A 14,740-nucleotide genomic window follows, 5' to 3' on the forward strand; every position below is an offset into this window, starting at 1 on the left:
TATACCGTAATAGACCAAGGATTGACCCTCGAGGAACCCCGATTACATTTTTATTTGTGCAGATCTAAAACTGCTAATTGAAACATTCAAACTTCTACCCCTTAGATACAATGACAGCCGGTCAAGAATCTAACCTGTTGAACCAACTGTGTCACAAAGCCTTTGTATTAGAATGTCATGGTCAACAGTGTTAAAATCAGCAGTGAGGTCAAGCACTGAAACTCAAACTCTCTGTGGCTCACTGTTGGATGACTTTAGTAAGAGCTGTTTCTGTGCTATGGTTGATTTTGAACCCTGACTGGTATATATATCAGTGATTTTGTCATGGTCCTGGGTTGGTGACCCAGCACTTTGTTTCTATTATTAGTCTGATTATTTAAGACCTTGTATGTGAGGAGCAGGATTTTGAATTCAATTCTGGATTTAACAGGAAGCCAATTAAGGGAAGCCAAAACAGGAGAAATATGCTCTCTCTTTCTAGTCCCTGTCAGTACTCTTGCTGCAGCATTTTGGATTAGCTGAAGGCTTTTCAGTGAGTTTTTTGGACATCCTGATAATAATGAATTGCAGTAGTCCAGCCTGGAAGTAATAAATGCATGAACTAGTTTTTCAGCGTCACTCTGAGACAGGATATTTCTAATTTTAGAGATGTTGTGCAAATGGAAGAACGCAGTCTTACATATTTGTTTAATATGTGCGTTGAAGGACATATCCTGGTCAAAAATGACTCCAAGGTTCCTCACAGTGTTACTGGAGGCCAAGGTAATGCCATCCAGAGTAAGAATCTGGTTAGATACCATATTTCTAAGCTTTTCAGCGCCGAGTACAATGACCTCAGTTTTATCTGAGTTAAGAAGCAGAAAGTTAGTGGCCATCCAAGTCTTTATGTCTTTAAGACATTCCTGCAGTTTAACTAATTGGTGTGTGTTATCTGGCTTCATGGACAGATAGAGCTGGGTGTCATCTGCATAGCAGTGAAAATGTATGCTATGTCTTCTAATGATGCTGCCTAGGGGAAGCATGTATAATGTAAACAGAATTGGTCCTAGCACTGAACCCTGTGGAACTCCATAATTAACCTCAGTGTGTGAAGAGGACTCTCCATTTACATGCACAAATTGGAGTCTATTAGATAGATATGATACAAACCACTGCAGTGCAATACCTGTAATACCTACAGCATGTTCTAATCGCTCTAATAGGATATTATGGTCAAAAGTATCGAATGCTGCACTAAGGTCAAGAAGGACAAGCACAGAGATGAGTCCACTGTCAGAGGCCATAAGAAGATCATTTGTAACCTTCACTAAAGCTGTTTCTGTGCTGTGATGAACTCTGAAACTTGACTGAAACTCTTCAAATAAACCATTCCTCTGCAGATGATCTGTTAGCTGTTTGACAACTACTCTTTCAAGGATTTTTGATATGAAAGGAAGGTTGGAGATTGGCCTATAATTAGCTAAGACTGCTGGGTCTAGAGATGGCTTTTTGAGTAAAGGTTTAACTGCAGCCACCTTGAAGGCCTGTGGTACATAGCCGATTATTAGAGATAGGTTGATCATATATAAGATCGAAGAATTAATCAATGGCAGGACTTCTTTGAGCAGTTTTGTAGGAATGGGGTCTAAAAGACACGTTGATGGTTTGGAGGAAGTAATTATTGAAGTTAACTCAGAAAGATCGATTGGAGAAAAAGAGTCTAACTTAACATCAATGGTACTAAGAGTAGCTGTAGATAATATTACATCTGTGGGATGATTATTGGTAATTTTTTCTCTAATGATAAAAATTTTATTTGTGAAGAAGTTCATGAAGTCATCACTAGTTAACATTAAAGGGATGGTTGGCTCAAAAGAGCTCTGACTTTTTGTCAGCCTGGCTACAGTGCTGAAGAGAAACCTGGGGTTGTTCTTATTTTCTTCAATCAGTGATGAGTAGTAAGCTGTTCTGGCTTTGCGGAGGGATTTCTTATAAAGCAACAAACTATTTCTCCAGGCTAAATGATGATCCTCTAAATTTGTGACACGCCATTTCCTCTCCAGATTATGAGTCATCTGCTTTAGGGTACGTGTTTGAGAATTATACCACGGGGTCAGGTACTTCTGATTAGAGACCTTAGTTTTCACTGGAGCTACAGTATCCAGAGTCGTACGTAGTGAGGAGGTGAAATTATTAACAAGATAATCGACCTCTGTTGGGGTAGCGTTCAGATAGCTGCTCTGCTCTGTGTTGGTACAGGGCATTGACGATGATAACAGTGGCTGGATTATATTCTTGAACTTAGTTACAGCGCTTTCAGAAAGACATCTACTTTGATAAAGTCCACTCTCCACTGCTGCGTAATCAATTATTGTAAATGTAAATGTTATAAAGAAATGATCAGACAGGAGAGGGTTTTCAGGAAACACTGTTAAATGTTCAGTTTCTATGCCATATGTTAAAACAAGATCTAGAGTGTGATTAAAGTGGTGGGTGGGTTCTTTTACATTTTGAGAGAAACCAATTGAGTCTAACAACAGATTAAATGCCATGTTGAGGCTGTCATTTTTAGCATCAACATGGATGTTAAAATCACCCACAATAATTATTTTATCTGAGCTCAGAACTAAATTAGATATAAAGTCTGAGAAATCAGACAGAAACTCTGTGTAAGGCCCAGGTGGACGATAGATGATAACAAGTAAGACTGGTTTCTGAGTTTCACAGCTGGGGTGGACAATGTTAAGCATCAGGCTTTCAAATGAATTAAAAGTCTGTCTTGGTCTTTCATTAATTAATAGACTGGTGTGAAAAATTGCTGCCACACCGCCCCCTCGACCTGTGCTTCGAGATTTCTGGTAGTTAGAATGACTCGGGGGTGTTGATTCATTTAAACTAACATAATCATCCTGCTGCAACCAGGTTTCTGTAAGGCAGAGTAAATCAATTTGTTGATCAATTATTAAGTCATGTACTAACAGAGACTTGGAGGAGAGAGACCTAATATTTAATAATCCACATTTCACTGTTTTACTCTTTGGTTCAGGTGTGGATACTGTATTGTTCTTTCTTTGTAAATGTTTAAGTTGTTTGTTGCTGGTTTTTAGTTTTTTTTTGTCTTTTTGGAAGCTGACACAGTCTCTATGGAGATGGGTTTTTGGGGGGGTAGCAGGAGAAGAGAAGCTGCAGAGAGGCGTGTAAGACTGCAACTCTGCTTCCTGGTCCCAACTCTGGATAGTCATATTTTGAGGGGTTTAATAAATTTGTTGATATTTCTAGAAATGAGAGCTGCTCCATCCAAAGTGGGATGGATGCCATCTCTCCTAACAAGACCAGGTTTCCTCCAGAAGGTTTGCCAATTATCTATGAAGCCCACATCATTTCTGATGTGGGCTTTCTCTGTGAACCTTCCGTGTATTCAACGTCATTCCGTATTTCTCTGTGTCTCTCTGCTCCTCGCTCCATGTCCTCCTTTTTGTATTAGTTTTCCCTGTTTAGGTTTTTGTTCGGTCCTGCCCACACCTTGGTTTTTGTGCACTGTAAATAAACCCACTTGCATCTCCGCCACTGTCTGCTTTTGGATCCTCCTTTCTCACCTCCACACAACTACCAGCCGAGTTGTGACAGTACGACGCGACCATCAAATGGATCCAGCGGACTCACGTGTTCAGTATATCGCGCAGCTGTGGGATTTTTGCCGGTGCGTAATCCACGCTAAGGACACTCCCAAGAAACTCACCCAGATAGTCTTTTTCGACAACTTCTTGTCATCCACTACCTGCACAGTCAGATGGTTGGACATTAACAGATTAAAACAAATAATAACAGCTCTGAGAGCCAGGATCTGTTTTGAACTATTTGGCATGGGCAGTCCGGGCAAGGAAGATTCAGCTGCCCTCCTCGAAGCCCTCACCACCTGGCATTCTCAGCGTCAGCATCATTTCCCGTCTATGCTTATGTCCAAATTGCTCGATCCATCTTTAAATAAGAAATCGTACCCTCACCATCATCACCCTACCTTACTTCCACTCTCTCCTGTGGTATTGACTGAAGCGGTTATCGTTTCCTCATCGCATTCAGCTCAACCCTCAAAGGACTGTTTTTCAACCGCAATTTCTAAGCAGAGAGACAAACCTGTTCCTCAAAAGCTGGCAACAGTAGAGACTATTGCTCACTCCAGGGCTTCCCCAGGCGCTGAGTTGCAACACTCGGCTAACTGCACTCCTGGAGGCCAAGACGCCAGCTAAGGACTGCATGCGGCTGTCACTGCCTGAGCAGGGTCAGTGCTCTGTGCAGCTGCAGTGCTCATCATGTGCCTACTGGTTTTGAGCCTGTTTTCGCTGGAGGGACCGAGGTGCCCGTCCAGCCTTCACCATCATCAGCAGCTTCCGCTGAGGGGCTCAGGAACCGCTTCAGCCTGCTGCTTTCGCTGGGGGGACCATGGACCCCGTCCAGCTATCACCATCGGCTGCAGCGCCTTCGTCTCCGGCTTCCACGCCGCTGCCTGCAGCGCCTTCGTCTCCGGCTTTCCCGACATTCCCATCTGGTCCAGCTTCAGAGCCTTCAGCTTTGCCTTCGCCCGGTAAAGGTTCTGCTTCAGTTTCATCCACACCTGGTCCAGCATCGGCATCGGCCTCATCCACGCCTGGTCCAGCCTCCGTGTCTTCACCTCGCCTGGTCCAGCCTCCGTGTCTTCATCCTCGCCTGGTCCAGCCTCCGTGTCTTCATCCTCGCCTGCAGCAGCAGCTTCATTATCCTCGCCTGCCGCAGCAGCTTCATCATCCTCGCCTGCCGCAGCAGCTTCATCATCCTCGCCTGCCGCAGCAGCTTCATCATCCTCGCCTGCTGCAGCAGCTTCATCCTCCTCGCCTGCCGCAGCAGCTTCATCATCCTCATCCTCGCCTGCCGCAGCAGCTTCAGCTTCGCCTGGCCCGGCCTCTGCTTCAGCATCAGCTTCGCCTAGCCCGGCCTCTGCATCAGCTTCGCCTGGTCCAGCCTCTACTTCAGCTTCACCTGCTTCGCCTGGTCCAGCTTCAGCTTCAGCCTCATCCTCGTCTGGTTCAGCCTCTGCCTCAGCCTCATCCTCGTCTGGTCCGGCCTCTGCCTCGGACTCGTCCGGTGCTGGGGGGGCCACGCAACCTTTGGGTCCCGTACTGCTGCCTCGACATCATCACCTTCTGCCAGGCCGCTTGCTGGGCATCGACGCCACGGTGGACGACCTCCTGAACGCCGCCACTGCCTTCCGCGCGGCCGGCCTCCGGACTTGCTCTGTCACCGCCGCTGCCATGCGTGCAGTCGGCCCCCGGAACTGTTTCTACACCGCCGCCGTTGCTGTCCGTACGGTCAGCCCCCAGAACTGTTTGCCCGTCGTGCGCCGCTGCCGTCCATGTGCCCGGCCTCCGGACCTGCCCCGCTGCCGCTGCTTTTCGCACGGTCGGCCTCCGGAACTGAACTGTTTCATCCTGGCCTTCTGTGCTGTCGGCCCCTGGGCCGGCCACCTGAACTTTGTTTTGGACTCTGCTCCCCTATGTTTGTTAGGGACATTTTGTTTGGGACTCTGAGGCCTCTGTTTTGGTCCTGGTCCGGCCCCTCCGTCCTGGGCCTCCCACCACTTGCATCTCCGCCACTGTCTGCTTTTGGATCTTCCTTTCTCACTTCCACACGACTACCAGCCGAGTTGTGACAGATTTATTAGCGATTTCTAAAACAAAGAGATACAGTTTAAATAGTTTGGTGGGGATGAGGGTTACAAGACTTTAACTGATAAAAAACATCTTCCAGATATTTTGAAATTACAGGTGAGAATATGGACATTGTAATTTCATCATTAAGTGACGTTATGTGCTAGATCAATTTCTAGTAGACTACTTAGGCTAAGATATTCCAATATTAGAAACTTTGCTCTTTTTGAAAGATGCAAATTCATTACACTTAGTTGCTCAGACTGAAATTCAGATTTTATGGTTTTGGAGAGATTAAATACTTTGGCCAGGCCATTTTGTGAATGGATAAAAACAAAAAAGTAGAATTAGACTGGTTATTGTTGATCAGTTGGGAGATGTCTGGATGATTGCATTTTTGGACCAGTAAATGTACATGTTTATACATTTCAAAATGAATTTGTAGTTTATTTTTGTAGTGTCTTTTTGCCACCTTTACCATATTGCTGTTTTTCTCCAGAGTGCTTTTGGTGGGCGGCGTACATTAATAGTTTTGACAGGAGCAATGTGATCAATAATTTCATCACATGATGACAATAATGGTAGTGTACACGTTGAAAACTTTATATTTTATCTTTATATTTTTATCTTCATGACCTCATAATGCTAGTGGGGATCAATTAGGTCAAGGACCCAGGTGATGTCAGTAGTAGCGAGACAGGTCAGATGGAATGGATTGAGCTGAACTGATTTCACCTGCTGCAATGAGAGTAGCAGAATGGAAAATGGCATAGGAGATGTTTGTGGAAAGAAGTTTTGTTCCAAGTTCATTTGGACCTGATTAGTTGACTGTGTTCCCAATAGAATGAAATTGATGATGAAGGAGACACTGTGGGCAGAAGGGGGGGGGGGGGGGAGGGATGGGACCAGACACGGAAATGTGACCCACAGGTCTATTTAGTGAGCAGAATAAGTGTTCAAAGTCTCTTTTGAGTAGCTCTGATTGGTGTTTCTGGACATCTTGAGCTCTTTTGTGATGTCTGGCTACTTACCAAAAAGTCCAGGATAATTTTCTTCCCCATCCCCTCTCCCCTTGGACAACAATCGAGGGTTTGGCAGGAACTAGCAGGGAGCAGGCTTGTACTTTAGGCTTGGCTTTGAGCCTGGGCTTCAGAGGCTGGGTCCTCATCGTGGATCGAGGCTACCATGGCTGGCTACGGGTGTAAGTTTGCCTTAGATCCAAGTCACAGGAAGCACAACCTCTGCTGGACTTTCTTCTAGACAGAATCTACATGTGAGCACCACTTGAAATCCTGTGAAAAGGTGGATCCCAGGAAGTAGGTACTGTATTGTTGGTGATAGTGGGAGGGGGATAGTGGGAGGGCATCTCCACAATCTTAAGCGGGTTATGCTCCAGGTGATTCTTACTGCACCAGTGGACCAGTTGGTCAACGTCCTGTCTGTATGCAAACTTGTCATTGTTCTGTATCAGACTGCGGTGTCATCCGTGAACTTCAGGGATTTCACAGATGATTCTCCTGAGGTGCAGTCATTAGTGTAGATGGAGGGAAGCAGCAGGGAGAACACAGATGTCAGAGTGACAGGCCTGTAATCATTTAATCCTGTGATGGGGGCCAGCACAGACTTTCAGGCAGGAGGGACACAGACCATCAGGTCCTGCAGCCTCCCTAGTCTTCTGTCTCTGGAAGACCAGACACACATCCTCCTCACAAATATTTAGTGAAAGGGGTCAGAGGGGAAGGGTTGGGGAGGCAGTCTTTTTCTGTAGGTGTTAGGTAAGAATGAGCAGATGGGAGGTATGAATGTAGACCTTCACAAGACGTGGGGGTATGTTATATAGTAAGTCAGAAAATAGGGTATTGACTCTGAAGCCTTAACTACAGTATGTGCTAAGTTAGTAAGTCATACTAGCAAGCTCCATAAAGTACACGGGCAAATAAGCTGCAAAAACCGCCAAATAGTGTTGAGAAACAGACTTTTAATATATTAGAATTTCACTTACAAAAACGGAAGTGCTACTTAAATGGGCTATGTTTCCCAGTAAGATATAATAGTTTTTAGGGAGTTTCATTAAACTAGCTAACAAAAGAATATATCAATGTCAATAACTTGAATTTAAAAGAGGTGAGGCCTAGCAAAGACCTGCCACTTATTATGACTAGTGTCAGGACACCTGTTAATCAATGTGGTCTTTACTTTTAAGACTTAACAGTACCTAAGTGTATGAGTTAAAAAAATATCCACTGTTCTTCCACTGTAGAGTTGTTATGGAACTTAGGTATAAAGACTAAAAATGTGTTGTTATGTTACTAGGGTTGGACATCTTAACAAGGGGGTCTGTGGGGATTTTATTTGCTTTTGGAAAGAGCCTCAAGTCTCCAATAAAAAAAGCTGCAGTTTTTAGCACTTTCCTATTGACCTAATTTTTCAGCCTTGGAGATTTGTTTGGTTAAGGTAGGAAGGTGGGTATGAATGTAAATTTCTGAATTTACCTCTGCTTTTTAAATAGGGGACTATTAGTAGACTAATAAATTAATCAAGTAATATTATGACTCCCAGTCTTGGAGTGGCTGTAGCTCAGGAAAAAGACTAGTCATCTACTAATCAGAAGGTTGGTGGTTTGAGCCCTGGCTCCTCTGAGTCTGCATACCAAATATCCTTGGGCAAGACACTAACCCCAAGTTGCTTTCCAATGTATCTATTAGAGAGTGAATGTAGATAGAAAGCACTTACCTAGAGAAAGTACAGAAAAAGGGCACAGAGTGTGAATGGATGACTTAAGCAAGTTGTATAAAGCACTCAAAGTAGAAAAGCGCTTTGTAAGAACCAGTCCATTCACCATTTACTTGGAAACACCAGGTACTCTGCATGTTGATAGGTATCTAGCATAAAACTGGATGAGAATGTGCAAAGGAGATGGTATTGGGCACATGAACCACAGAACATACATAGAGAAGCTTCCCCTTTGTTTATTTGAGAAGTCCCACAATTGTGATGATAACAATTATGGGCTACAGTGTTACTGCATCTATCCATCTATGATATTCAGGGATTTCTATTGATATATGACTGACTATTTTGCATGTGCCAACATGCATTAATGATAAAGGGGGGAACTAGTTTATTAAACTTCAAGTGGCCCATGTCAGATACTGTAATGTTTGATTTCAGCTTGATTTGATTTGATTCAGTTTAATTAAATTCTGTTAAATAGGACCAATTCATAGGAACAATCTTGTCAAAGCACTTTATAGTGTTGGGTAAAGATGCTCTATTATTAGAGAAAGAAACACAAATACAAAAAGTTTTCAAGTGAATTAAAAGTCAGTCTAGGTCTTTCTTTAATTGACAAGCTAGAGAGTAAGATTGCAGGAACTCCTTGGCATGTTGCTTCGAGTATTCTGATAGAGGGTGTTGATTCATTTAAAGTAATATATTCATCCTCTTCTAACCAGGCGAGGCAAACTAAACCATAATGCTGATCAGTTATTAAACTTGTTACTAACTGAGAGAGACTGACCTATTGTCCCAAATTTAACTGATTTGCTTTTATGTGCAGTTGAGAGTGTTATATTATGCTTTCTTTGTGAATTTTTATAATTAAACTGTGTTTTATAAAAAAAAATTTTATTTGGTTGTTGGTGGCATGGGAGCAGAAAGTCTCTGGAAGGATGGAATTTTGGATGATCATCTGTAACCATGGTTTACTTGCAACTACCACAAACATTTTTGTAACGGAATATTTAGTTTTCTGAGCTAATTTTAGGAAATGTAGACTTGTTGAACCTGAACAAAAGATATTTCATAATGATACCCATACCTTTGTCCTACTTCAAAGAGAAATATGCCCAGATATTATAGTGAGAATTATCAAAAAGAAAAATAGCTTTGGATGGATCCAGAGTTTTGGAAAACTGATGCATCTGTCAGAAGGGTTGCAGTAACACACTTTTCAAGGCCTGTAACCAGCTGTACCCTCTGGCCTTTTTTAGCAAAATCAGAGAAGGAAAAAAAAGTTTGTGTTTAGACTCAGCGTGTAGTGTGCTGGACAAGACCTGTGTGGGAATGTAATTCTGAAGCAGGACTGGGAAGGTTCAATACCTGTTGCACTTAATTTCATACTGACAAATATAACTTTTCAAAACGTTCAGAGAAGTCTTTCTATATATTCTGTGGAAAATTGGTGAGTGTCCCCCACCCGAACCCCTAAAAATCAATAGATCTTTTTGAACAATATCTTTTGAAAATTTGTTCCCATCATTTTTGATCCTTGGAAACTGCAAGTGCAGGAACCATGTGACATTTTCAGAGCCAAAATACAGACTTTTTTTATTACTAGATTAAATATTAGCTTTACACTTTTTTAAAAGGCTCTCTATGGTCAATATGATGGCGTAGAGGTTAGCACTATAGACTAATAGTAAAGAGGTTCTGGGTTCAAACTTTACTGGGGTCATTGACTGTTGTCTCTTGATGTTGATCAAACCTCAATGAAATCTTGAGTGGTCTGTAAAATCACAGAGGAGAATTAAATTGTTTTCTTTCATTTTGTTATACTCTCTCTGTGTATACCCATGACAGCAGATATCCCTAATATTGTAATTTCAGGCTAACAGCTGTGGCTTTGGAGGAGAGGTTTGTGACTGGAAGTTTGAAGGAAGAACTAAAACACTGTGTCTTAGCCAGAGTACAAAGAGAAGAGCTGCACAAAGCCACTTTAAGATGAGATCCTTGTTCTTTAAGTAAAACAAGACTACAAATGCCTGGTGTTTCCATCAAATAAAGACTCAACAGAGAACAATGATGTTGAATACCTGTGTTCACAACTAAAAATGGCAAAAAAACATAACACTGGATAGGATAAACGGCGTATAAAGAAAAAAAAAACACTGCAAAGGACACTTGAAAATTATATAGATTGTATTATATTTCCAAAAATATATGTACAGTCTATTACAAAGATTACAAAGCAAAAAGAATTGTCTATGTAACAAGAAACTGTCTAATTAAATGATCTTACAGTTCTGCTTTTGGGGAAAATACTTTTGACCAGTGAATATTCTCAGTACTCTGATCACAGAAAAATAAATAATGAATCAACATTTATATTACTGTACAATAAACTAGAAGGCAAAATCAAAACAGTCAAAGGAAAGATGGGAATCCTATTAGCTGTCTTTGGTCCTAAATGAACAAAATATGTACAACTGAAATCTTGTGGGTGACAATAGTTCATCTGTGAAATAGAAAAATATAGTGCATTTTCAATGTATCCAGAGCTCTCTACTGAGTAATATGTGTAAAAAAACCAAAGAAAATCAATATAAATAAAATGTACAAGTTTTACAATTAGACCATATACAAAGATGTCCTCAAACCCCAGCTCTTTCTCAAACAATTGACAGTGCTGCACTCTTTGGAAGCATCCACCACCTTGCCAAAGTGGAGAAACAAATTTCCAACTGCTGAACCACAAGATTTAAAAAATATGTTTGTATTCTATCCGCTACTCCTAAATTACAACCAGCACTCTATACCCTGCAGGTTCCTTTTTTTTGCCTTTTTTTTTTTTTTTGCCTTTTTTCATTTAAACTTTTTTTTTCTCCATGAAAGTCAAAACTAAACTTTTTTTTCTCCTTTTTTTTTCCAGAGTTGAGCAACCTGAAGTTCAGCATGATTCAAGTTGAAACATTGTATTGATTGCATCCTGGCCTTAATCTCAGTTTGGCTCAAACTGCTGTCTCCCCAGAACAGAAAGAAAAGAGGGACAGAGGCATCCTACAGTAGGTGTGAGGGGCCTTCTCCAGGGGTTCGCTTTGAAAATCAGAGCAGGGTGTAGGGAGTTGATGGTGAGAGACAGAGCGCTGCCTGTGAACTGGGGAGTTTTGTGCTGACTGAATGACTTTATGCCAGTATTCAATTCAAAGGCCCAATTGCTGATGTCTGCTGTATGGATAAAGGTAGGTTGTGTATGACATAATGGGCTGGTCAGGGCTAATTTTGGGCGTCTCATCCCAAGGTGAATCCCACTGTGAAAATGGATTTAAACAGTGCATCCACACTAAGCCAGATGACGTTGTTCATTTTAGAACTAAACCGCATATTTTTCAAACTGAGAAGGAATTTTCCATCCACATAAGCATGGTTTGAATATGTCAAACTAACATGTGGCAATACAGCAAACAGTTGAGAAAGTACAAAAAAAATGTGACTTTGAAATGACTTAATTGATTACAGAGGCTGAAGTTCTAAACCCTGTGTGTTGTCCATTGTCAAGACTATATCTTAGCCTCTTTTGGTGAGGCTCAGCATTCAATAATGTCTGTGGAGGCCTTTTTTGTTGTCTTTTCTAGATTTCTGAACCAATTTTAGTCACAGGCTTAGGGTGGACAAAAGGTCAAAAAAGAACCCTTTGTTAGTGCTCGTGGCCCAATGTGGACATTTCAAAGATGACAGAGAAAAAATGAAGAAAGCTTCAGTTGGTTTTACTGGCTGTTAGCAAGCTCAGGGTTGATTCCTGATTTGGTTGTACTTTTTTCTATGGTGAGAAAATAAGTAAAGCTTTGAAAACACAGAGTTATGTTTAAGGTCGCAGCAGCAGTGAGAGAAGAACACCACTTCCCTTTATGTGACAACTGAATACCTACATTTTCGTATCAAAGGACAGTGCAGTAAAACAAATTCAACATTGAAACTTTTCCTTTTTTTGGGAGTCTTTTTTGTTTGTTTGTTTGTTTTTGAAGTGGAGACAGATGGCACCAAATAGGTTGATTGGCTTTTAGCACATCCTCTGCACAGCCCCTTCTTCTCTGTTCTCCATAGAAAGCCGTATGGAAGAAAAGAAGAGGAATCTTAAGAAACACTTTAATGCATGTTCTGTCACATCTGCTCCTGTGAGTGATGAGCTGCAAAGACGCATGAATAAACAAGGAGGCTGCATGGCTGCCTGCAGAGCCGGGACGGAGGGATTTAACAACACAGTCCGTGTCTGAGAGGAGCTCCATGGTTTGGTCTGGCATTTTCATACCTAGACCCTGAAGGGGCTTGTTGATTTTTTCTTTTGTCAGAAAATGATGTCAGCATGGCCAATTGGCACCATTTAAGTGTTTTATCTCTGCAGTCACTCAATTCAACATTTTCATGCCACGTTAGAGTCTCATCACATGTTTAACATATCATAGCGGCAAAATACAACATGATTATTTCATTTGATGAGTTGGCATGGTATTTTTTCCAAACCATTTCAGGTCAAAGAGGTACATTTGTTTCCTTTTGCAGCAGTAACTGAATCTTTCCAAAGGTTTTGTCTCAGAATAGCACACCCATGCTTTCTATGTCATCTAGCACCTTAAAAAGTCTCAGTCGAGGACAATTTCTACCTGGTAATTATTGCTCTTTTTAGTCCAACTCTTTCTCACTGACTGTGTCACTTGTGGCATAAAACAGAGTCTGTGCACACAAGTTCAAGATAAAAAGACATCATGCTAAAAACAAACACACAAAAAAAGGAAGTAGTACACCACTGAAATGAGCCACAGAAAGCAATGCCATTGAAGTGCCTAAAATAGTGGCAATACTTAAACACATTTTAAGGCAGTATTACGTCTCGTCAATTTTTGAACGCACTCGCAGCTAAATTATTCTTCAAAACAACCACTATGTAAAACATTTTAGGCAAAATGATGGCAAAGCACAGCTGCAACTCCAATACAATCTTTCAAACGTGCTGACACATTCTACTCAACAACCAAGTGAAGCTCTGTATCCCATAGTGAACACTAAGGGAAGGATAGATGAAGGATATTGCTACTCGGATAGAAAAAAATTCTGGTGATTTAAAGAACAGTTTGCTTCCTGCATCTCCATCTGTGCTGCACTCATCAGAAAATTGTTTGCTAAAAAAATGCTGAAAATTTGAAACCAGGTCAAGAACCCACTCCAACAGGCTGCAAAACAAGCGTGTGAGGATAATATTTTCACTTCAACAGCACATGAAGGAAAACAAGAGTCATTGCAAACAGTCCAGTACAAAAAGTACTTTGAAATCTGCACCTAAAAAGTTCTGTCTCTGTTTGGATAAAAGAGTTACCCTGTTGTCACATCCAAAGAGGAGAGGAAAAAGAACTTTTATATGTGCCAAAACGTGTCATTGTGGCAGACACAAAGAAAAACGAAACCCCCCCCCCCCCAAAAAAAAAAACCCCCCAACTAAAACCGCTTCAAGGTGTTGTAGTTCGTATAAATGAAATCCTTAGACAACGTGTGCACATAAAGAGAAATATAAGCGGCAAACTCCTTTCCAATGCGCTGTTTGATATGTGGTTTAGTTTGTAAGCGCTTCTACAAAAAGAAGGGAAAAATACATTTGTCTCATCCAGGTAGTTTCTTTTTTGTTGCCGTTTTTTGCCCTTTTCCTCTCTTTAGTGCCCTTTAAAGAGGCGGACCACAATCATTCACTGAGAAACAAAGGAATGATTTCACTCCAGGCACAGCCAGAAGAGTCAGACATCACACGTCTGTTTGCTTTGACAATTATTCCATTTATGTCCCAAGTCAAGTTTTGTTCTTGCCCTCTCCGAAGGCAGCCCGTCAGAGATCGTCACACCTGGACACCTGTGCCGTGGAGGTGCAGCATCTGGGCTCTCATAGTCTGTATGCTGCTCATGATCTTTTTCTGATGGCCCACCAGAGTGATCCCCAAGCTCATCACATCCCTGGAAGAGAGGACAACATTATGAGTCAGTGCACCATCACAGCCTCAGCTTTTCCATTATTGTGAGTATACAGCTAAACACAGCAGGCTTGTTTATGAATCTTAATAATGAATTTTCACAAGGTGAGATAGCAAAACCCATAATCTAAAGTAGTCTTTTTTCCCCTTTGGGAAGTTTGGAGCTCTTTTTATGGAAATGTACTTGGTAATGAGTTTATCAAGATCACAGGTAAACAATATGGAAACAAAAAAATAGGCTTATTCCCAAGACAATGTGGTTCAGAAAAAGAACTGGTTTTTCTTGGTGAAATAAAAGCTAGTATTAGCCACTTTATGGTGGGTTACAGAAACTCAAAACACATTCTAG

At 41.6% G+C, this 14,740-nt stretch overlaps 1 protein-coding gene across 4 annotated transcripts in view; it reads right to left on the bottom strand.

The window, feature by feature from the left end:
* Positions 1-9,285: 9,285 nt before the first annotated feature.
* Positions 9,286-14,740, bottom strand: part of epha7 (eph receptor A7) — a 94,185-nt gene continuing 88,730 nt past the window's right edge. For all 4 annotated transcript variants that reach the window (XM_085132544.1, XM_085132546.1, XM_085132545.1 and 1 more), the window contains exon 17: positions 9,286-14,374. In XM_085132544.1, the coding sequence (XP_084988670.1) occupies positions 14,260-14,374 (115 nt within the window). In that variant the 3' untranslated portion in view covers positions 9,286-14,259. The remainder of the gene's footprint in view (positions 14,375-14,740) is intronic.

This window comes from Neolamprologus multifasciatus, chromosome 15 (genome assembly GCF_963576455.1).
Source record: "Neolamprologus multifasciatus chromosome 15, fNeoMul1.2, whole genome shotgun sequence".
Taxonomy (NCBI): Eukaryota; Metazoa; Chordata; class Actinopteri; order Cichliformes; family Cichlidae; genus Neolamprologus; species Neolamprologus multifasciatus.